This window comes from Podarcis filfolensis (genome assembly GCF_964270895.1).
Source record: "Podarcis filfolensis genome assembly, chromosome: 2".
In the NCBI taxonomy this organism is placed as follows: Eukaryota; Metazoa; Chordata; class Lepidosauria; order Squamata; family Lacertidae; genus Podarcis; species Podarcis filfolensis.
In genome coordinates this window covers 68,137,744-68,162,977 of record NC_139605.1, presented here as the reverse complement: position 1 = coordinate 68,162,977, position 25,234 = coordinate 68,137,744, and the positions used below count along the sequence as shown (strand labels likewise).

The following is a 25,234-nucleotide window of genomic DNA, read 5'->3' as shown; positions in this document are numbered from 1 at the left end:
ATACGTATTACACAGAGGTTATACGTTTACACATATAAAGGCATTGCCCTCAGAACAGGAAGTAACATTTTATGCGGTTAGAGAACTTGGATAGATCTCTTTGAAAAACATTTTTGTTTTAAACTGACAAGGTATCTGACAGACTGCCAGTTGTGCAGTAATTTTATAGCCCAATTGGCTACTTTGTCAAAAAAAATTAAGATGGAAATTCTAGCTTTATTAGTGTAAGTTTCATAGAAGCAGCCGTTGCAAATGACAAATATTTTGCAAGGGTAGCAACTTTGAAATACTGATTCATAAGAAAACCATGGAAGAGAGATGGTACTCCAGGTGCTGAGCTGTAGGCCTGTTCTCTATGGTAAAAAAGATCGTCATTTTATTTTTTTAAAAAATGTATAAAAGCATAGACAAATTGGCTCATAGAGTGGAAAGGTATATAGTTGGTACAAAAGCTACTTGACTGGTTGTTAGTGCCAAAACTATATTAAGAATAGCAACCTAATTTCCTCTTACAAATAAAACTTGTATTAACTTCACATATGCACTTGTTCTTAGGTTACCCGAGTTGTACTATTGTGGGTGAACAACCATTTTAATGATTTTGAGGGAGATCCAGCCATGACACGTTTTTTGGAAGAATTTGAAAAAAACTTGGAAAATGCGGTAGGAACCTAAATAAATTGAGTTTTGTGCTGCATCATGCATTTTTAAAAGCAGCTCTTACTATAGCAAAAACATTTGTAGAAGGTTTTCTTTTAAGTTTTAATTATTTATTTATTAGATTTTTATTGATACAGCAAGAAAAGAAAAAAGAGTAAACACAAATGCCGAATTACACACAGGAATAACAATAAACATCAAATTTTCTTAACAAACAATAAAACATAAATTGGTCTTAACACTAAAGACCCGACCTCCCATCTGTTCCTTATTTCAGTTTCCTATTACTTCTTGCCAATACACACTTTTATCATAATTTAACTTTTTCTTAATATATCTTAATTCTTATATCTACCTTGCAGCTATTACTGAAGTTGCTCGAATGCTGCAACCATTTGTAGAAGGTTTTAACTGAGTACTGCAAACTTATTTCAAAGGGCTTTTTATTATAGAGATAATACAGATAATGCTGTTTCATGGCACAGTTATGGCAAATAATGGGTTGATGTGATTAGGTGGTGAGGTAGTTCTGTGTAATTTTACCATTACATGATTTGGTGTCACCTAATTCTAGATGGGAGATATTCATGTGTTTTACAATTTACAGAAAATGAAAGGGCACCTCAGATTACTAAACATTGCCTGTGCAGCCAAGGCAAAATGGAGACAAATCACATTGCAGAAGCCTTCTAGAGACTCCCCACTTTTCTTCAGCCTTCTTGGAGGAAGTGAAAAATGTTTTGGTATTTTTGTGGAGACAGTAGAACCAGGAAGCAAAGCAGCAGAAGCTGGGCTTAAACGTGGTGATCAGGTAAAGTAAAACCCGGTGTCTTATTTACAATCATATATCTGCTTTGGTTAAGTGAAGTATATTCAACCAAAGAAATTGACTTCAGATATTTGTTGTGTTGGGCTGGTTTAGAGATCTCGGCTAAAATCACACTTTTCATACCACATCCCTCTCATGTTCCTTGGTTTGTTTAATGATGGTTTGACCTGTTTTCTAAATTAATAGTTTTGCCTCCATAACGTGATGAGAAATTTATATTGTGAAAAACCAAATTATTCTCAGGATTGGTTATGGTAGTCAAATGGAAAATGTAACAATTGAAAGTGAAAGACAAACATATGTAAACAGTCTAAGCAGGGGAGCAATTCTTTCTGCCGTGATGTTTTGTAAAAATGCTGCTTTTGTAACTTGTGAGGCATTAAATAAGGCTGGTTTCAAAACATATTTTTAGAAATGAGCTGAATTTCAAAAAAAGTGGATTAAGATTCCGTGTTGGTAATACTCCATCTTTCTTTATAACAAAATTCTCTTTTCCTGCATTATTTTAAAGGTAATGGAAGTAAATGGGCAAAACTTTGAGAATATTACATTTGCAAAAGCCACTGAAATCTTGAGAAACAATACTCATCTTTCCATCACTGTAAAAACAAATATTTTTGGTGAGTACCGTTGTATAAGCCATATAAATGATATCGCTTAGAGATATTGGCCAAAGAACTACTTCGAAGGTTTTAGTAAGTTCATGAGGTTTTTGAAAGTAATTTCCTTTAAAATTTAAGAACTGCATGCATAGACACCCATTACATTCCCAAGCTGCTTTTGAAGCTCCTACCCACCCAGTTTTAAATTTCCTTTATACACCAAAGGGATGGTGGAGGAAGATGCTGGTTAAGAGATGCAGTAAGCCTGCCACTTACATGCATTTAACTTGTATGCATTCAGCATTAGGCGTGTGGCAAAAAAAGAAGGAGAGGAGAGGGGAAGGAAAGGGAAAGGGGGGCAGGGCTCTGTGAAAAACAGCTTTAGCAGCCCCATTTGCCCTTGAAACTAATGTGCTTTGGCTGTACTCAATTTTGGCTTTATGTTACCCCCACAACATAACTCTTGCATAAATTGCAGGCTTACTGTATGCTCAAATCACTCTTGGTGCACAGGACTAGTTATAGTTTTAGGACACTGTCCTTATCTTAAAGGTCTATAAAAAATCCTGAATTTTGTCTACTGTGGCACTTCAAAAGTGGTGACCTACATCTAGAGGTGACAGGCCATACAGTAAAGCTTCACATTTTAGTCCAACAGAAAATTTCCTAAGGGTGTTTGATTTTCTCTCTAAAGTGGTAACTATTACTTCTGCTTCTTTTGGACCTGATTCTCCCTTCTCTCCCCTTCTATTTTGTCACAATCTTTATCCAAGTACAGTGGTACCTCGGGTTAAGAACTTAATTCATTCCGGAGGTCCATTCTTAACCTGAAACTGTTCTTAACCTGAAGCACCACTTTAGCTAATGGAGCCTCCTGCTGCCGCCGTGCCACCAGCATGCAATTTCTATTCTCATCCTGAGGTAAAGTTCTTAACCTGAGGTACTATTTCTGGGTTAGCGGAGTCTGTAACCTGAAGCATATGTACCCGAGGTACCACTGTATGCTTTTCATATATTTGATATCAACATAGAAGTCAAAATGTGTCACGTGCAAGCCACCTTTAAGTAAAAAAAATGTAATAGCGAAATATAGTTGACGTGATCATTGTGTCCTTCCTGCCCCCTCTGTTGCAGCCTTTGGAAAACCTACTCCTGTGAGTCAGGGTATCCTTCGCAGTAGCATGGGATATGGTGCTGGAAATTGCTCTGGGAAGGACTAATCAGTGAAATATTGACACCCCCTGAATGAGTAGAAACAATAGTGGGACGAGATATATGAGATGTTTTTACATAATGAATTGGTCTAAGTTTATTTTTTCAATTGTGCAGCTATGTTGATAGACAGATCCCTCTATTGATGGATTCCAAGTTTCTTTTGTCAGATGTAACAGCTTCAAGGTGCTTGCCTTGTTTGTTGCTCATGAAAATTCATGAATGTCTGCTGAAGTCCTTGGCAGGAGTTTTATTTGCTGATTTAATGGATTTGTGTTTAACTCTTTCCCCCATATTCTGTATGATCCAAAGCACCACCCAGACCCTACTGCTATATTTTAATCTCTTATTCAAATCTACACATATGTCATATAGCACAACTTGATTTTACATAGCTTGAGCTGTCCAAAAAGCAAAAACGTGAACGATCAATACTTAATTGCTTGTAGCATTTGCAGCAGGGAAAAAGCATTTGAACTATAAATTATATGGCAAATGTAGTCTTAACTCTGCAACCTCAGATGCACAATAGAGGGAGCCTCTTAGATAAGTTAAGCCACATCTTTCATATTACTGTAGTGTGCTCTTACTCTGGTTTTCACACTAAAATAATTTTTAGGAGATAATGGCTGGAATCCAAGGGATCTTTTGCATCACATTCTCACACACTCTTTGAAACATCATCCCTGAAGGTTGAGGATATTCTAGAGCCGCATTCTGTGAGGTGCAAGAGACTGCAAATCAGAATGGAAAGTTCAGCCTTTGCTTTTTTCTCAAACCTCTTTGGATCCTGGCCAGTATTTGATTACTAGTTATAAGTAATATATTTGAAGAAAGATATTGGATTAGGACTGTATTGAATAGTCTTTTAGGATAAAATGAAGTTGTCATGTATGAGAATTCATTGTGAAAACTATGTTGAAGCAACCAAAACCAGCAACAAACCTTGCTACTTAAGTCGGGGGAATAGACAAGGAAGGCTGAAGAGCAGAGGAGCTAAGGTCAGATTCTGTCTAAATATGATAGGCTGCCTTAGTGGTCAACAGAATTACAAACCAGGTTTACGTGGGGATATTTGCTCTTCTTCAGATTGGCCTAGATTTTAGCATGGCACCACATGCAGACTGGCTCCCAGGTGGTTCAGCTTAGAGATGGCTATTCATTGATTTGTTACACATCATACATACCTCAAACTGACATTGACCCATCTACGTCTAAAAGCTTTTAGATGTAGATTGTGTATGGAGAAATATGATGATATCAGGAATGCATTTATAGAAATTATAAAACCTGTTAATAATTTTCTACTTGTTAGAATAACCATACTACTTATATAACCATATGATGTATTGTACCACAGTTTCAAGCACATTTTTCTTTTCTTTTGACTTTCCTCCACCTTTTCTCCACTTCATTTTTCTACTAAAGTAATATTTCTCTATTGAAAATTTATGTTTTCAATAAAACAACTTTTTTTAAAAAAAACTGACTTTGACCCACACCAAAGCTTCTATAGAGTTTTGAATCCTAATGTTCGCTTTTATTTTTGTGCATCTTAAGCTGTGCTCTCCCAAGGAAATATATATGCTTTAGGATTTTGGCCATTTGCTGCAGATTTGGATCCTTAAAAGCAAAATTATGATAAAATGGAACACATTTTTAAATGTTCCTTTTTAGGATTTAGCATAATCCTAATAATAATAATAAATAATAATAATACTGGATGAATGAATGTGTAACATTTTGACTTCCTTTTCTACAGTGTTCAAAGAGCTGCTTAGCAGGATAGGGCAGGAGAAGAATGGAGTTCCTCATATTCCAAAAATTGCAGAAAAGAAAAATAATCGCTATTCCATCCCAGATATTCCTGGAGATGTGGAACAGATGTTTCCACGCGAGAAAGGAAACAAGAAAATAAAAGCAAACACTGTGTCTGGTGGAAGAAACAGAATAAAGAAAATTTTAGACAAGACGCGATTCAGCATCTTACCTCCGAAATTGTTCAGGTATGATAAAATACTTTCTCATAAACTAGGATTTTTCTACAACCTTTTCTATAACTAGATAAGAAAAGACTATATCAGCTCTCTGTTGGTGGAAATACAGTTTCCTTCCTTTAAAGCTGCAGGCTGTGACAATCCCTCTCTTTTACTTGTGGTGCACTAGGGAAGGCAAGGGGTATATGTCTTGATCTATGCTGCCTAATCCAAAGCTCCACAACTAAAAGTCTTTTCTGTTCATTTCAGCACCAAAAGCACTTCGGCGAAAGGGCTGTTTCCTTCTCTGTGCCCAATTCCTAGGCTAAGCTTTTGAGTACATCCCAATAGCCTTTTGCGGGAAGGCTCTTCCACTATTAGGGAATGGAGAATATCTGTTGGCTGGATTCGAGTATATTTATAATTTTTAAACTGCCCCAGAGCTTCCAATTCCTTCTCACTCTCTGATTTCAAGCCACTCTCCTTTATGAAAAGCAAAAGCAAAGTAGTCATTGCTTATTTCTCTCTTGTTGTTTAATCTCCCTTTATTTGCATACAGACTTTTTTTTTGCTAACTATAAATTGTATAAATTTGCTATTCATCTTGATAATCACTGCTCAACAGTAGTCACCAGCCATCTAGCAGTAATGATCCCCCACCCTCGCTACATTCTTTTCCTCCTTAGAAACAAACTTATGTCCATTATTTGGTCTCTTTGGCTGTGCTTCCAAGGGCTGTGTGCACAGCAAATTAGACCTAGTGTTTCTTCATCTAAAGTGACCGACGGCTTAGTCAGCTGACCTGTCCTCTAGCACGCCCAGGAATAGTTGGAGTTTAGTTTGCCAGACATGTTGAAATCCCACTAACAATAATATTAAGAAGATTGCTGATTTGTGAACTAGATTGTGCATCCCTTCATCGACATCCCTTTTGTCTTTTTGTCTAGAAAAATTTCCAACTATCTAAATTTTATTACTTGCATTATTCCTTGTTATTTTTTGTTAGTATCTGGAACATTCTGTGAACCAAGTTAAATAAGCATTATCTGTTTCAAAAGAAGTAGTCTATTACTAGAGGGTCAGATAGAGCTTCTAGAGAAAGCTCCATCAGTTATAGACAGTACTAAGACCTACAGTTTTTCTAATAGCAGTCATTCTCTATAGCTTTTTGCACATCAGTCTGTGAATAGTTACTCTCTGTGGCTTGGTGTTTCTTGACCTCAGTTATTTTCCATTGCTCTATTAATGGATTGTGACTGACAGAATAATAATAATAAAAAAAACACAGGCAGAAATAGGATGAAAGACTCACTTGTCCCTACTGGAAACATACTTTTATTACCTGGTAGCACATCCCATGTATTGACCTTGGTTTTGGCACCTTTTTGAACCAAAAAAAGTAAGTCTAAAACCACAGTTGTATTATTGTGAAGTTTAATCATGAGATAGTTTTCTCTCTTGTGTCTCTGTGTAGTCACACGTATGGGAATATGCATATACTTCCCCTTATGCAGAGCCATATTGACTTTTGTTAAGGTCTTTCAGTATTTATTTATTTAATTAATTAATTTAGTCAATATATGTCACATTCTTCCTCCCAAAGGAGCCCAGGTCACCAAACACATTACTTACAATATCATTAAAAACATCTTAGCTGAAACTGGACCTTTCAGAATATGATTACTGGGACTAACCTGTGCTGAACACAGCTTATCTTTTACTTTTGTACTCACTGCTCTTATGTTGCTACTGTTACCGTATTGTTATTATGGTTCATTGTTTTTTAATTTACAAAAACTAAAGATAAAACTTAAAAATAGTGAAACTAATAATGAGGGGGACAGATGCACCTCATCAGAGAGGGCATTCTGCAAATGGGGGAAAACCACTGCGGAGGCCTTGCCATGGGTCAGTGCCAACTGAGCAGTCCCCAATGGCAGCACCAACAAAGTCTCACCTGCTGATGGTACAGCCTGAGGTGGGTGATATAGGGGAAGATGCTCTTTTAGGAACTTGGGTTCTAATCCACTTAGGGTTTTGTATGCTAATACTTATACATTGAATTAGTCCCAGTAGCTCACTGGCAGCCAGCAGCTTCAGAACTCAAGACCTATGGTTCCATCAGGCTGCCCCACTTACCAGCTTAGCAATTTCATTCTGTACTAGTTGCAGCCTCTGAACCATCTTCAAGGATAGCCCCATATATATCACATTATAGTAATACAGAAGGCAGACCACCAGATCATGGACAACTATATCAGTCCAAGGATGGTCATAGCTGGTAAATCAGCCTCAGCTCAGCATAAGCAATCCTAACCAAAGAAACAACTTGAGACTCTAGTGAGATCTCTAACGAGTCCAGGAGTATTTCTAGGTTATGAATCTGTCTTGAGAGTGCAGTCCCTCTCAGAACAGGCCTTGCATCTCATTCAAAGACATGGGAACCACTCACTCACAGCACTTCCATCTTATCAGGATTCAGCCTCAGTTTATTGTTCCCCATTCAGTCCATCACTGAGGAAGGCTAAAGTAAGCCAGTCTCTCAGCAGAGCTGGTGGAATAGGCACCATCTGACATTCACTCTGAAGCCTATTGATTCTTCAGAGCCTTGTGAAGGCAGTAAAGAACTTACGAGAGAATGTGTCCTCCATCATTGAATTTCCTTATTATGGAAATGAGCCAAATAAAACACAGTGGGCCAAAAGGCACCCTCCCCTTTTACAAGGAGTTCCTTGTGAGATGACAGGACTTCAGATATTATTCACTTCCTGAGGAAGCAAAACAGGAGGCTAGTGAAGGACAGACCAAGGCCCTGAAGCTCATCAGCCTGCATAGGAGAAACACAAACCAACAGTATAGCCATCTTCTTGACCCTCATGAGGTAATATGCATCAGATAATCAGATGCTGCAGAGAAAGAGAAGTGTTAGCAGGCTAGAAGGGGCACTAGTACAAGTGCTGTAACTGCTTCCAAGATACAGAACCTTCTGCATTAGCAGCCCTGCACTCTTAAATCTATGGATGTGCAGTGCATACTCTGAAAGGAGGTTTCGGTAAGCAGTTCAGTTTTACCTTGAGCCTTAGAGACACAGCAGCCTGTAAACAACAAGAAGAGCAGGTTATTATTTAAGATCTCATGCTTCCATTGTTAGTGAAAATTATACCTTGTTTTGCTTCATTTGTGTAGAATAACTATGCTTTTGTTTCATTTAAACACTGACACCTTCTAAAACTTCCTTGCAGTGATGGTAGTGTAAGCCAGTCACAGGACGACAGCATTGTGGGGACAAGGCAATGCAGACACAGTTTGGCAATTATGCCTATTCCTGGCACGCTCTCGTCCAGCAGTCCTGATCTCTTGCAGCCTACAACCAGCATGTTGGATTTTTCTAACCCTTCAGGTAAAAAGACCCTCAGTTGTTATCTGCTACTTTTCCCACCATGTTTTTGTAAATCAGCATTGACAATCCAATACGTGGTTGGCTACTTATGGAGGCAAGTTAAATGCAGTTGCCAGAATTTGTGACTCTGATGCACACCTCAGGAGCTGCTGGGTTAGTATTTTGGAGGCAGCCTTCTGAAAGCTGTGTTGCTGCTGCTGCTTACCAGTATGGGTTGGGGTGGAATAGCAGTAAGGGCGGGGCAGCAGGGAAGATTCTGTGGGTGCACAAAATCCAGCATTTCCATCTAAACACCTATGTAGCCCCAACCTCATCACTACCCTTCCCCTCCTCTACACTGTTCCTGTAAGCAGCAGCAGCAGCAGCAGCAATGCCACTGTCGGGACGATGGCTCCACCACACAGCCCTGCTATGCCATCTGACACATCTATACAATTTGGGTTTGCCAGATTATTCTAGATACATGTCAAGCAGTGTTAAAAGAATAAATGAAAAGAACAAAGAAGAAAACAATGGGTTTCTATATTCACTGAGGCTTCCTGTGCTCATTAGTGCTTTACACAGTACAGATTTGTTTCTAATGGGGCAAGTTAATGCATTTATCATCATGCTTTCATAGCTACTACATTTTTAACCATATACCTTTTGAAGTGTTCTAAGAAATTTGAAGACTACGCCCCCAAACCTTTTATGCTGCCAGCAAGTATATCATCCCAGAGGTACCTTTCCTGACACAAATGAGGTGCTATTGAGGAAGTCACCAAATTTACCTTTTGTAATTTTTTACTTACAATTAAGCAAGTCCACAAACTGGATTATGGGAGCTGTGTGCTTCCCAAAAATTTTGTCCTGCCTTCAGCTACCAGGGGGAGATGTTGCCCAGCCTGATGACCTTGCAGTGCCAGTGGGAAACCGCTTTTCAGATAGGTACCAATAGTACTTTCTATCAATGGAGAAGTATCAACTGGATTCCACCTATCAAAGTTAATTAATTGGCAGTGTGCATATCCAGATGCTATTGATCCATGATCATTGCTGACCTAAACACCTCTTCGTTCCTTACTGTGTCAATCTATTTACAAAACTTAGTGTGCGTCTTCTACCGTCACATCTTTTCACTGCAGTAATCTAAATCACACCTAGGCCTCTCAGAAACAAAACAAGAAAAACTCTTCTTTGTTTTTATACCCAGATCACATTTTTAGCTTAATTATGCACTCTGACAACACATTGTGGCATAACTTTATGTTTATGTAACAGTTTATGTAGCAACTTCTGTTTACACTTGAAGAGATTTCTTTTCAATTATGTTAGCTGTGATTAGCTAATATTTCTCAGATGTAACAAGGAATCAGATTATTGGTATACAGTTTTTAATAAGAGGAAAATCAAAGTAACTTGTTTTCATATCCACACATATACAGTGTGTGACTAATGATGTCAGTGTAAAGTCTGGATCCTGACTTTCCCCCCTTCTTTTTATCCTGCAGCGGTTGGTTTTTACTGTAAGTATTCCAATCACTGGCAACCTGATGATTTTATAATGTGTTATTTTTTTTAAAAAAATGTATTTTTGAAATTCTACTTTAAATAGTAACATTTTTCTAAGCAGTCAAAGTGGTGAAGCCATTTTTCAGAAGTATAGCTGAACCTGTTTTGTTTCAGTGTCTATAATCTTTCAGTGTCTAATCTTTCAACATATGTGTGAGTCAGACTATGTAATAATTCTTTGATCGCTGTGCAAGTATTAGCTTGCAACGTACTCTAAGTTATTGCTCCTTTGAGGGTTAGAGATGGCTGACTTTTGTTCCTAAAGTTTCTCATAAATATAATGGCACTTTCCTATAAAATACCTACCTTGTCATGACAGTCAGGTTTTGAGAAATGCATCTATGCAGGACAGAGATTAATTCAGTGGAGTACCAAAAGTACATGAAGTACGTGGCCTACATGGAGGTGCAAAAATTGTGTGGAGGAAGGGTGACTGTTGCAGATTTTTTGAAAAAAGTTCTCCATGCCTGTCCATGCTATCTTTGCTGTTAGGATTGATAGAAATACTGTAACTCCATTAGAGCCATTGTGGCTTAGTGGTAGGATTGCTGGACTAGGACCGAGGAGAACCAAAATCACACCTTCTAAGGTATCTTTGGAATGAAGAAGGTGTAGGAGTTATACTCCTGTTCTTCAGCCTTGGTGTTTTGTTTGGATTTGTTGTTTTGGAGGGGGCAGTTGCAAAAGGTTACAGGACTTGCTATCTTATAGTAAGGTAGTTTTAGGGTGGTGAAAGTACAATTATAGCACAATCCTATACACAATCCTATTGGATGTAAATACTACTGAGTTCAAATCATTAGAATGATTCAGAAATACTGCTTCTGTTGAACACTTCAAACAGGAGAGAGAAAGAGGATGAATTTATAGGGCTTGTGCTTTTATAGCAAATTTGAATGCCAGCTGTTGGGAATTAATTACTTGTGTAACTGATGTCTGATTCAGATATGCAGCCAAAACATGTGGTTAAGTCTTTCCCATACTGTACCATTTCAGATTGCAGGTGGAAGATAGCAGATTTCAGTGTTGCCCTATGCCAACCTTTGCCAGCCTGTTGTCCTCCAAATTTTGTGGATTACAACTCCTATCATCCCCAGTTGATAGGAGTTGTAGTCTAAAACATTTGAAGGGTACCAGGTTGATGACAGCTTGTCCTATGTAATAATAATAATAATAATAATAATAATAATAATAATAATAATAAAACTTTTTTGCCCTTGGAAAGAGAAGAGAGTTGTCCTTGTCTTCTCTTGCTATGCTAGTTTTGTTTTTCCAAGAACAGGGATTCTACACATGTGGTTCTCTGCCACCACCTGCACCACGAGCCATGTTTTATCTGCATGTCAAAATCAGATCTGTCTGACATTGAGTCACATCTGGCTCTGTTCTGAAAAGCCCATTTTATAAGTTTATTAATTGACTTGGGTGATACAGGCCAACATGAAGAAAAGAAGCACGTGGTCATTTAAATTATATAGCACTCTGCACCCTATCAGCTGAATTTTCCAAACCAATTCAGCTTCACAAAGAGTAAATTGTCTATAAGAAAAATGAATCAATAAACTAAACTTGAAGCTTAGAGCCTCATTGATTTATGATACACTTACTACTTGTCATAATCCACATCAATCGTCAAGTGCAGTTATTTTCTAAATTACGTTAGCATTATGTAACGCTGAAGGTCCAGAGCAAAGAGCTACCTATTTGGTCAGTGGGCACAGGGAGAATCAAATCCTTAAAAATAAATTTGTGGCTATAGAAAGAAATAATATATTTTTTAAAAGATAACATACATGCAATGTAAATTTTCATTGCTTTTGCTGAGCAAACAATAGTACACATATGCTTACATGAAACAGCTATTTATTGTGACAGAAAACAAAGCTATATAATTTTAAAAAAACTTAACATCATTTTAAGGGAATAACTGTATACTTCTAATTTTTTTAACCTAGACATTCCGGATCAGGTTATAAGAGTTTTCAAAGCCGATCAACAGAGCTGTTACATTATCATAAGCAAAGACACTACAGCAAAAGAAGTCGTAAGCCATGCAGTCCACGAATTCAATTTGACAGGAGGCTCAGAGACCTATTCTCTCTGTGAGGTTTCTGTGAGTCCCGAAGGAGTTATCAAACAGAGAAGGCTTCCTGATCAGTTCTCAAAGTTAGCCGATCGGATTCAGCTGAACGGAAGGTAGGTATGCTTGCATCTTTAAGTAAAGCACAGAAGTAAGAAAATGGTAGAAAAATAAAATAAAAAGAGGAATCTCTTCCAATGAGCATAACACTACATTTACTTTCTCTAATGTTAGAAGAGCCTGTGGAGTATAGTGGTTGGATTAGTGTTGAGAGACCAGGGTTTTAATCCCTGCTAAGGCTGTGTGATAAATCGCCATATTGTTGAATACCGGTATTGAAATAACATTGTGATAAGTGTTTCAACAAGGCAATATACCGGTGAACAAAAGATGGAACTTAACAGCTTCCCAGGGGGTAGCCCAGCTGAACCAATACTTTACAGATAAAAGGTAAAGGGACCCCTGACCATTAGGTCCAGTCGTGACCGACTCTGGGGTTGCGGCGCTCATCTCGCTTTATTGGCTGAGGGAGCCGGTGTACAATTTCTGGGTAATGTGGCCAGCATGACTAAGCCGCTTCTGGCGAACCAGAGCAGCGCACGGAAATGCCGTTTACCTTCCCGCCAGAGTGGTACCTATTTATCTACTTGCACTTTGAAGTGCTTTCGAACTGCTAGGTTGGCAGGAGCAGGGACCAAGCAACGGGAGCTCACCACATTGCAGGGATTCGAACCGCTGACCTTCTGATTGGCAAGTCCTAGGCTCTGTGGTTTAACTCACAGCGCCACCCGCGTCCCGTACAGACAGTTTTCAGATAAATTGCAGGCAGCTTGTCTCCTTTGTTTGTTCTCTCGCTCCTCCCTCCTAACCAATAAGAAATGACAATAAGCCCTCACACAAACCAGCAAACTCTTTAAGTGGAAATATATTGGTGAAACTGAAAGAGTTTGCTGGTTTGTGTGAAGGTTTATTGTCTTCTTACCAGTTCAGCTACTTATGCAGAGCCTACTAACAATTCAGGATGAACCTCACACAGCTAGAAAATCAAAGATCCAGCGGCAAAGTAAACAAAGAACACAAACAAAGAAATAGAAAGCACTTCTTTCTTCCCTCACACTCACCCCTGCCAGGGAAAAAATGGGGGAAAGAGTTTTTATTTTTATTTTCTGGTGGTGTTTATGTTTGTTGGTTTCCCCTAAATAGCTTTCATCCACATTAAAAAGGAAGGTTTTTTTATTATTATTTCAAGGAGACTATCTTTTTGCTTGCTTGCCCTCCCTCCTTCACTTTGATAAAAAGGGAACGATTGCTAGGATGAGGGCTTTTGGGGGGCCTTTCTCTCTGTGTATGTGTGTGTGGGGGGGGGGGGGTAATGGAGGGGAGAAGATTTAGCTGGCTACCTTTATGCTGAAATGGGAGTTTGGGTACTATGTGGGAATGATGGGGAGGGTGTTTTTTGGTAAGCAGTGCAAGCAAATGTGTGTCTACTCGCAAGCAAGCCCTACTGAATTCCTTACATTTTAAGGCCCTCCACCACCGCGGGGAGCCTTATAAAGGCCCTCTGCTGCTGTGGGGACGTGTGGCACACCCTCCACCATGGCGGGGAGGTAGGGTGGCACCCTCTGCTGCTGCAGGGAGGTGCAACAAGGCCCTCTGCTACTGCAGGGAAGCTATGTTTAGCTATGTTGCTCCTTTTCTGAATTTGTATTAAAAGACATTTAATGTTTGTTTCTCTAACAATGCTTTTTAGGTATTACTTGAAAAATAATATGGAAACTGAGACTCTATGCTCAGATGAAGATGCTCAAGAACTGCTTAGAGAGAGCCAGATTTCCCTTTTACAGCTGAGCACCATTGAGGTAGCTACCCAGCTATCAATGAGAGACTTTGAGTTATTTCGGAACATTGAACCTACTGAATATATTGATGAACTATATAAACTTGAATCTAAAACGGGGAATGCTAATCTAAAGCAGTTTGAGGATGTTATGAATCAAGAGACATTTTGGGTTGCCACAGAAATTTTATCAGAGCCAAACCAGCTTAAAAGGATGAAGATCGTAAAACATTTCATAAAAATTGCTCTCCATTGTCGAGAGTGCAAGAATTTCAACTCTATGTTTGCTGTTATAAGGTAGGTTATTCTCTTTTGATAGATAGCAGAGAAGTAGAAAACTAGAATTAAAATGAAGTGCTTGATCATAGTCTTAATATCAGAACTTGAATAGTTATTGGCAGATCTGGGATGTGCTTGGTAACTTAATAGGTATGCCATAACGTACTGATAGAAGTTTACTGAAAAAGAATGTACTTATGACTCTTTGGGGTTATTAGGTGGAAATGTGTTGTTTATAGACATGGACTCTTCGTACATTTTAGTTAATTGTACAATAACATCTTTAATTGCAGGAATATAATATTACTGATAAAATTTATTAACCAGGTTCCAGATAATCAGGCAACTAATTTTTCATGTGGACAAGCTAGCATACTTTGTACCCAACCTCATGGAAACCTTCACTTCAGAAAGCATTCTTTTATCCACACTATTTCACTTGTATCACAATATTTTTGTTTATGGTTTGGAGGAGGCTCCCTTCTATAGCCTGGGATATTAATGTGGGTCAGGAGCATCCTCTTTTGAATAGGGTGTATGAATTTGTTTTTATTTGATAACTGGTAATGTGAGAGTTATTTCTTGCAGTGGTCTTAATCTGGCACCAGTAGCCCGACTTAGGGGTACATGGGAAAAGTTACCAAGCAAGTATGAAAAGCACCTACGAGATCTTCAAGACCTTTTTGATCCATCTAGAAACATGGCAAAGTATCGCAACATCCTTAGCAGTCAGAGCATGCAGCCTCCAATTATTCCACTTTTTCCTGTTGTCAAGAAGGATATTACATTTATGCATGAAGGTAATGCCACAGAGAAGTAATGAGCCAGCTTATTAAATTGCATATTAATACTTCATTGGTTTGCGCCAAGGGATCTGAGGTTTGCTGCCAAAGAGGACATGATTAGGGCTAAGATTAAATATACTATGGTGCACATAGAAAACTGTAAGCAGAGGGAGAGCATTTCACAAATGGGGAACCACTGCAGAAAAGTCCCATTCTCATGTTGCCACCCCTGGACTTCTCTTGGAGGAGGCAAATGAAGAAGGGCCTCAGATGATGATCTTGATGATCTCAGAGTCTAGGTAGGTTTATTATTATAGAGCCTCATGAGACACAATGCCCACAATTCCTTATTTTTTATTGGCTTATAATGCTGATTATTTCTAGTAGCAAGCATCCAACAGAATCTGTCCTCTAGGAGTCACTGAAACCTTGGCCAAGTGAACATAACACCGATTGGCAGCATGTTATTAATGTGAGAGATGTCAGGTTCTTGGTCATGACAATTTAAAACCAGATGGTAGCAAAGTAAATACAGAGAATGGTGGTGGGTAGATGCGTTTGATTGAATTCAGGGGTGGGAAACCTTCAGTTTGTGGGTCAATATTTGCCCATAACGCCCTTTTGCTTAAACCATGCCCATGTGTCAAACAGCTGGCATCACTCAGTGATGTCAGCTGGTGAGCAGCAAGTTCAGTCCTGCTGGGTCCTTTGCGACGGCACAATAGCACTTTCCCCCCTGGTGCCGTCGGGCCTGCCCTCACTTAAATATAATGCACCCACCTCACAGAACGCTAATTCCACCAATTCCTACAAACTACCCCAGATTATCTTGTGGGGGACTTGTGTGAGGAAAAAATTAATAATTTGGAGTGTCAGGCAGGATTTGATCAAATAAACAAGAGAGCTTTTATTTAACAAAGGAAGTTTATGACACAAAATGGGTAAAACATAGGATACTTGAGATTATAATGCTATTTCACTCAGTTCTTCCTCAGTTGTTGCACAGCTGTTGCCACTTAATACTTTGGTTCTTAAACAAGGTGGTGTTTTCTGTCATTTACACACCCCTTTGACAACCCTACTCCTGAGGTACTCCAAGTAACAGACCCAAAGGATCACCACACCCCTCTTAACTGGTTTGGGAATATTCTCTTTTTGTAGAAGAATCTCTCCCCTCCTGACTGGAATGAGTCCTAAGTAGACTGTATTCTCATGGCTTTACTTCTTCTGGCTCAGCCTCAGCCTCCCAGTTAATTCCTGGCCTAATTACTCTTACAGGACACCATACACTGTCCTTCACACTAAGCTCAGAGACTCCTTTCTCTAGCTAAAACAAAAAAAAATTTTTTTCTTTCCAGTAGCACCTTAAAGACCAACTAAGTTAGTTCTTGGTATGAGCTTTCGTGTGCATGCACACTTCGTCAGATACACACTACCTTTCTCTAATCCTTTCTCTAGCTGTTGATATATTCCTTAGAGTGGATGTTTCTACCCAGAACCAACTTTCTCTCCTGTCATTCCCTCTCTCCCACCCTATTCTCCCAACCTCTATCCCAACCTACCAAACTGTCCAGCAAAACAAACTTTTCCGTCACATCCTGCTTCACCAGCACATTCTGTGTGGGAAACACATTAGCAAACTGGACCCCTCCCTCACCCACATATTAACCTTGACAGTCACCTGATGTCATTATAACATCAGATGTTTGACTATTAATCGCTGCAGTGAAGAAGGAAATTCAGCAGGTACAACATCACCCCAATCAACAAGCTACACATGTCAAAACCCCCACTTTATATCCCCACTTTATATAGCTATTGCAGTATAGGGGCCCTGCCTCCCTACATCTGCCACCCTAACTCTCAAAAAAGCTGAGAAAAATGAAAATTAACAGTAAAAAATTAACAGTATATACCCATATTTGGCTTAGCATTGGCTCCTGTGTCTGAAAGAACTGAAAACTGTTGAAGATGAATTCTTTCCACCCTAAATTAAGAGGTAGAACCAATTTTTAAAGGGCAATAACCTTGTTGCTATCAGTTTCCCGACCCTTTTATCATTGGAAAATCAAAGCGAACACAGTCCAATTGTAACATTTTCTTTCTGCTGACAGCTGCCACTATAAAAACAACTGAGTGAGGGTAAAGTTAGCATTTTGACTGGCATCCATACTCTACCTTACATCTTCTTGTGGTTTTAACGACACTTGAATTTGAGACCTTTGACATCTGATGGTGGCTTGTGATATATGAGAGAAATAACATGTCAGTCTCTGAAGTGGTGTGAACCCTCTTAAGGTTTTCTTGCACATATTTTAATTGTATAGGAAATGATTCAAGGGTGGATGGCTTGGTAAATTTCGAGAAGCTCAGAATGATTGCCAAAGAGATTCGTCAAGTCATCAGAATGACTTCTGCTAATATGGATCCTGCAGTAATGTTCAGACAAAGGTATGGCATTTAAAATGGAAATTTGGGTGCAGGGAGGTGTTCTTGTGTGGAGGAAACAATATGTGTATGTTCACATGTTTGTTTTTTGTTTAATTTCATTGTTTGTTAACATTTATCATGGGAAAGTGAATATGAAACAAATGTAGATTAATGCTGATTGCAATGCTTAAGTGAAGGTTTACAAAAGTTTTTAAATAACATTTGGCGTACAGTATTTCAATATATGAAGTTTTTAGCTTAGGGCTCTTTCCATCTCACCCAGGATAAAGTATCATAATAGGAAAAACACAGGAATATCTTAAGTCAAAGAGGTTAGGCAATTCAGAGTAATCATTGGCATTGAAAATGTAACCCAGTAAAATGGAACTTCTTATTAAAAATTCAGTTGTAATACAATAGATCATTAATTTGTACTGTCCTTGAGATCAGGTTGTAGGTTCGAAAGGGAGTGAGTGATGTGTGAAAAACAGCACATGCCAACCTAAGTGGAGGTTTCCTTCAAAATCCATGGTCTTTTAAACTCCCAACCCTTTGGTTCTCTGTGCTTGTGTATTCACTGCACATAGTAACAAGTTCTGTCTCTATTCCACTGAAAAATGTGTGTCACTGTTTTGAGAAGTGTTTTACTTAATTGAAATTTTCATTTCTCTTTTTTCCTGTCTACATCCTCTTCCTTTCTGACTCTCAACTGTGATTTTCCCCCTTTGCTTTTCTTTTTAAATACATGCTTCATTGTATATGGCTCTTGCTTACAGGAAGAAGAGGTGGAGGAGTTTGGGGTAAGTGTAGAGATTAATGCAACTAAGACTCAAAAAAAGTTATGCCAATTTTAACATGCTGCATCCTCATTAATGCATGCATCTGAACAATAGCATGCATTTTATTAACTCTGCAACAGTTGTTTCTAACTATTCCCAAAATTAAGGAAAAACAGGCCCACGATGATAACATGGATTCTTAACAAACCTGAATGCACTCATGGGTGGGGAGGGCTTTTCTATTGTTCTCACAAAACAAAATCATAGTGAGCTTATCCTTTTCACTTGCGGTTAACATAACTTTAAAACTTTGGCATTAAACGTCTATTAAAGGATGTCCAACTTTCCCTGCCCCTACCATGGAGGCATTCCATGGTTCTTAATCATAGATTTCCTTAGAAAATCCAGCTATTTGCTTGAAAATGTCACTACCTTGGGCTGTAAAAGAAGGGGAAACAGCTTGATAGCCACTTGTATGAAGGATCCTGGAAGCCACAAAGTTCTGTCATCAGCACCTAGACCTAGAGACATCCATGCAGTCTGCATACCAGGAATGGATCTCCAGTGAAGAGTCTTTTGACAGAGGGCTCAGTCCCCAAAACTCTGGACACAGTTTCTCTAGAAGTCGTGTATCCTGTTATTACTCAGTGCTCATTGGCACTAGAGACCTCTGTGTCAGAAAGGAGTGGCTAACTTGAGTTCCTCCAGATATTGTTGGACTCCAGCTTCTATCAGCTCCAACCAGTATGATCAAAGGTTAGGGGTCATGGTAGCTGTCGTCTGTTAATATCTGGAGGGCCACAGTTTAGCCACCCCAATGTAGGCTGAATTGCCAATGTAGGCTGAACAGCCATCACAACTGCAGAAGAGGACCTGCTGACACCCACAGGAATTCCAGCAAGTCTTCCGGAAGTCCTGTTCTAAATTCATATGAATTCACTAGAACACAGCAACCAAATCCCCATTTTGATGGAACAATCTTACAAACACCAAATCCTTGTGATGAGTAATCCACTTAATGGTCTCTCCTTTCTACTTCTTGTCTGCATGGATTTGGTTAAACAGAAGACATTCAGTTTGTTTCTGTCTTTTCAATAAGTAACACAGCTTACTTGCTATATCCCCACATGTTTACTGTGTCCAATTGGACCCTAAATTCATGCTTTGGCAATCTCACATCTTGATTGCTATAATGCTTTCTATGTGGGGTCTACCCTTGGGTCTGGTCCAGAGGTTCCAGCTATTCCAGGATACTGTGGCTAGACTGATAATGATTCCACCAGGCCACGTTCAAGGTTCTTGTATTAATGCACAAGGCCCTTAGCAACTTGAGACTGGGAAGCCTCAGGGTCTGCTAGACCCCTTCCATGTGTGCTGGAGGTCTTTGGGGGAGTCACTGTTACTGGTTTCCCATGGCTCAAATTGCATGGCTCAGATCCCCAAGAAGTATGCATTCAGTACTGTTGGCCCAATTTCATAAAACCCTCTGCTAGTTGAGGTCAGACAAGCCCCCTACCTACCTATTGAACTTCTAGCGCCCACAAAAGACTTTTTAAAAAATCCAAGCATACTTTTTAATTGAATTCTGATTTTATAGTTTTAACTCATTTTTAGTCTTACTGTATTGGGTCTCCTGTATACCACTTAGAGATGACTGTGATTAAGTGGTTTTCAAATTGTTGGAATAAAATAAATAATATAGAGTATATTATGGCCTGTTTGCTACCTTAACACAATAGTGTTCTCTTGCGTCTTGGCAACACATGGCTCCAATTCTGGATGGAGAACCTTGAATCATTGTCTCCTTATTAAGGCAAAATTTAAAAGCCCCTGCTTCAGAATTACAGTGTCTTTTCTTTTCATATTTTATTAGAAGTGCTAGTCATTCCTTGAATGTATGCAAGGGACCAAGATGATCACTATAATGCAGCCTAAAATTTCAGCCAACATGTATAAGCTACTTAGGTGTGCACACATGCATAGGCTCATGCTATTGGGCAGTTAGACCTAATTGCTCCAGTCCAAAGTTTTGCATGCATTTTGATATTGGGGTTTCATGGGGTCCATGTTAATTTAAATCCAGAGGATCAATCTATTCACACAGAGTATCACACATTTAATGACTGCTTCTGTTTAAATGAATATGAAGTCATTCCAAGTAGTTAAGCTATATATGGGTATATTGGCACTTCTGTGCCCAGACCATAGCACTGGATCAGAGTGATTATGTGTGTATGGTTTTCTATGCTGTCTTGGTAGTAATTTTGCATTGTCTTATTACTAAACAGGGGGAAACTTAACAGTAACTAAATGAGATCATATTCCTGAGATATGGAATCTGCAGAGAAGAACTTGAAATTATTTCCCTTAATAGATTATTTCACCCTTTTATAACATTCCAAAAACTCAGTTTTGATTTCTGGAATGCACAAGATTGAGATTTCAATTGTTAATAATGGGGGAAGGGCAAAGAATAGAGGTTTCTTCTAGATCAGTGGTGGGAAACCTCTGACCCTCCAGATATTGTTGGACTTCAGCTCCCATCAGCCGTAGCCAATACTGTCTATAGTCAGGGATCATGGGAGTTGTAGTTCTGCAGCAGTAGCTGGTGGGCCAAAGTTTAGCCAACACTCTTCTTGATTTTCCATATTCAGATGACAGTAAAGAACAAAAATACATTTCCTTCTTGTATAGCTTGCATTTAAACTTTTACTCGGGAAAATTAAAGGAACATGAGTTAATATGATGCTTTAATAAAAAGGGTACTTAAATGTTTAAGGTAGTAAGATTAAAAACACACCAAAAGCATGGTGTATAACAAACCAAAGTCACCAGGTTACATAACTTGTATTTCCATCTTGTGGTTTGTGAATGTTTATAGTTACGAAACTTTCCCATGTTAAATCTGTACAACATTCTGAGCCTGTTGCTGCTCTGATGTCAACAAATCAGTGATCAGTCTTCATTCTGTTGTGAATATGTGTTATCTAAACCTGTTGTTCCTTTATATGTATTATTTGACTCAGTGTGTCCCTTGTTCTTTCAATATCATTTCTACTTCTCAGAACTCATATTCTAATGTTTATTGCTTTTTGAAATCTTGCTGCTTCTGTTGTTAAGCTTATGTATTTCAAAGCATTTTCTGTTTGGCTGTGTCCCCTGTTGAAATATTGAGCTAATTTGTTTAATAGTTTAAAATTTGTTTCATAAAAAAAAGTGGTCCACTTTGTTTTGCTATAGCAGTACTTTTGTACCAAATACCATTCAGTCAGAATAAATATATACAATTAGCCTGCAGTTCAAAGTACTTTTTGAGACATATACTGGAATTAGATCATCCTTGAAATTGAAACATACTCTCAAAGTTATTAAAACTGCAAAATCCCTGACAGGGAAGAAACCTGAATATACATGGAATTTTTAGTAGCTTTCATCGGAAAAACAGGTTCTTTCTTACTTGATATACTAGATTATACTTGTCAGAAGCTTTCCCAAGATAAAACCAGAAATTTCACAAGTTCTTTCCCTCACATCCATTTCCTTATTCTCTTCACAGCTTCTCCTTGCTTTGTTTACTAGAAATCTTCCATCACTTCCTTTCCCCTTCCTGTTCCTGTTGCGGTGTGAGACAGAGGCCTTAAATCTTTCTCCTTTTCTATTATTCAGTATAGGGATCTCTGGAAATTTACCCAAACACTCACTTAAGTTCTCTCATTTTCCATTTTGTTCTCCCGGTTTTTGCTTTACTGACTCAACAGTAAAGCCAAAGAACGTCAGATCTGCGTATCTTCCTCAGAAGATCTCTGGGTCTCACGAATATGGAGTTTTTATATCTGTGTCAGCTTGAAAATATGTCTTTACTTTCTTTCTAATTACTTCCTATTTGGTATTATAGAACATGCTGCTTTTATTGACACATAATTTTTCAAATTCAGACTCTTTCATGACAATAATTAAAAAACAACAGCTCCCTCCAACTGAGGTATCTTACTTGCTTCTTCCCCAGCAGCAATAGTTCTCTGTACTGAATTGGAAGGTATTTGTCTAGTTCTCCAGATCATTGTGACTGCTTGTTAGATGGCTCAGGGACAGATTATGGAAGGAATCAGAGCTCTCACAGTTTAAGTGCATAATGCCTAGAATTGTTTAAATGGCCATAAACAAATTATCGTTTCTGTCTCACAATAAAACAGGAGAAAGTTGCAAGTTTGGAAGGCGCACACTTTTAAAGACAATCTTATTTTCCATTTAACTATTAAGGCATTTTGTTCAATGAGAGTAAAGCTTGTTTCTGTCCAAAGGTAGTAATTTTGTTACAGGTGTGATGAGAAGGATTTTGTAATAGTTGTTGTTGTTGAAGACTACATGTCTTCACGGGAGATAATCATCTTTAGAATCCCAGGTTCCAATTCTCCAAGTGCTGATCACTATTCAAAGAGTCCTCCTTATGCATGCAGCTGGGTGACATTGTTTCCACGTCCTGTCCAGCAGTTTCCCCCCACTGAACTGCTGTGCTTCAAAATGCAGTTTGCTATTCAGAGAGTGACTCCTGGAATAAAAACATAAAGAAAAACATCTAGCAGTGTGCCTGGGTCTTCCACACACAAATCTCTTGATCACAGCCGTCGTTGTTGCTCCCATTTCAGAAGCAGAATAGTAAATTATAGCAGCTCCTAGCAAAGTCTTACATTAATCTCTCTTGGCAGACTCACCTTGTTTATCAGAGAACATATTGCTGTCTTCTGATAACTACAAGATGAAAAATACATATTCCAGTTTTTGGAATATGGTAAAAATAATGAAGCTCACCTACCCCTATGCAAAGTATTGCTACCAGAAGTTATTAATACAATGGAATTATGATTTTTGTCTTACTGCAAACATTTCCCCTCCAATTTTGCAAGCTTTTGAACAGCTCAGAGAGAGAGAATAAAGGGCTATTTCAACCATCATTTTGCTCATGCTCTAATCTTCTGAGACCAAATTGCGTTAACACCGAATTCAGAACTGTTAAGAAATTTATCTTCTGTCCCAAACACAGTATTGGGGTTTTCGGTGTAAGTCTGAAGAGCCTTAGTTACATCTGTTAGGAAGAGCTTTCATAGAAATTTTCCTGGCTCCTGATCATTGCACACTTTTTGTTTTATAATTCTCTTCTGGACATATTAACTCAGTAGTCTTGCAAATCGCTTAAGAACAAATGTTGTGTTAACACTATTCATCTCCTTTTTTAAAACTTGACATCAGCATGCGCTTTTAATGGAAGAGTATTTGTGCTTCGGTGTCTGTTGCTTTGGTTCCTCACTACTAAAGCGGCTGCAGCTCAACTACCTGATGTCTTCTCTTGCAGATCACTAAGTCAGGGCAGCACAAACTCAAACATGTTGGACGTTCAAGGAGGCGCACACAAAAAACGTGCCCGGCGCAGCTCCCTTCTAAATGCCAAAAAATTGTATGAGGACGCTCAGATGGCCAGGAAAGTCAAACAATACCTCTCCAATCTGAATGTGGAAACGGATGAAGAAAAGTTCCAGATAATGTCACTTCAGTGTGAACCTGCGTATAGCACTTGTAAGTAAAGCAAACTTTTAGGAAGGCAATTGAGCTTGAACAGTCTGTGGTGTTAGTTAGGAAGAATGTTTGTGTCATTCTTTAGACTTAATTTTCTATGGTTACATAATTATGTGCATTTCTGTTGGCTTTCTTTTAAGCATAGTTTTAATGCAGGCTAAATATATATTTAAAAGCAGATACCGCAAAACAACAACCCCAAAACCCTTGATGAATATTTGGCATCTTGTCAATTTGAGTTTTGACTGAGTTTGCACAAACTTGAAATTATAGGTCTTACCATTGACCTTCAGTTGTTAATCTATGCACCTATCACTAGCCTGCCAAGAAATCCCATACTATGTTGCAATTTTTTTTTTGCCAAGTTAGCACTTTACAGAATTAAGAAATGGTATTGGTAAGCCTAGTGTAAGTGACAAGAAAATGAAAGGATAAAATATTATCACAGACAAATAGTTAGAAAGACATAAGTAAAGAAATTATTTCATTGGGAAATGGGAAAATAGTAGAGAGGAGAGTGATATACCATGAAGGTCTGACACTTTTTGAATGTCTTGACTATTAACAGAGGTTGTTGCAGAGGAAGAGTTTATAAACAGACCTCTGACCTGTGCTATTCAGGAAATAACGAACGTCTTAAGACAGACTCCAAAATATAATGCACTATTAAGGTTATCAAAATTTTGGCAAGCAATCGTAATTAATAGTCAACATCTGGAGGGCACCAGGTTGCGGAAGACTGTTGTAAACAATCCTCAGCCTCTTTGTATTATTTTTGTGTCTGGGTGTTTGTGTGCCTTTTTGTTCTTACCATTTGGGAAGACTTTTGTTTTCTGAAAGGAGCCTTCTTGCACCTGATCGTGCTCATTAACCACACTAACGTTCTCATGAAATTTTCTGGCACCTTTTGTGATCTGCAGTAAATATACCTAAGCTTCTATTATTGTGGTTTTTAATAACCTCCAAGTTTTCTGGAGATATTTGACTCTTCTGACATTCCCTCGCAACTTCCTTTTTGCTAGGCTTCCCAGTTTGGAAAAGTTCCCTAGGTGACCTTGGGCAAGTTTCTCTTCATCAGCCTTGGCCCCAAATTGTCAGTAAGAGGGATGACAAACTGTTCTGCCTGGCCCAGTGGTTATAAAAATTACAGCTGCCTTTGGCAGTTTGTTGGGTGGTAACCAGGAAAGTCCTTTTTCAGTGATGGCACACTGTTTATGGAATTCTCCTAGTACTGAATGTTACA

At 38.6% G+C, this 25,234-nt stretch overlaps 1 protein-coding gene across 10 annotated transcripts in view; it reads left to right on the top strand.

Annotated features, from left to right (window-relative positions):
* The window catches only part of RAPGEF6 (Rap guanine nucleotide exchange factor 6), a gene marked incomplete at its 3' end in the record, with an annotated part of 140,258 nt that overhangs the window by 90,079 nt on the left and 24,945 nt on the right, over positions 1-25,234 (top strand). For 4 of the 10 annotated variants that reach the window (XM_083600071.1, XM_083600066.1, XM_083600074.1 and 1 more), the window contains 12 exons: positions 556-663; positions 1,268-1,471; positions 2,001-2,109; positions 5,066-5,309; positions 8,522-8,679; positions 10,170-10,184; positions 12,186-12,426; positions 14,061-14,444; positions 15,015-15,226; positions 17,539-17,662; positions 18,418-18,441; positions 23,771-23,991. In XM_083600071.1, the coding sequence (XP_083456197.1) occupies positions 556-663; positions 1,268-1,471; positions 2,001-2,109; positions 5,066-5,309; positions 8,522-8,679; positions 10,170-10,184; positions 12,186-12,426; positions 14,061-14,444; positions 15,015-15,226; positions 17,539-17,662; positions 18,418-18,441; positions 23,771-23,991 (2,044 nt within the window). Of the gene's footprint in view, positions 1-555; positions 664-1,267; positions 1,472-2,000; positions 2,110-5,065; positions 5,310-8,521; positions 8,680-10,169; positions 10,185-12,185; positions 12,431-14,060; positions 14,445-15,014; positions 15,227-17,538; positions 17,663-18,417; positions 18,442-23,770; positions 23,992-25,234 lie in introns of those variants that run through there. The other 6 variants (XM_083600072.1, XM_083600068.1, XM_083600073.1 and 3 more) reach the window with 4 other exon arrangements.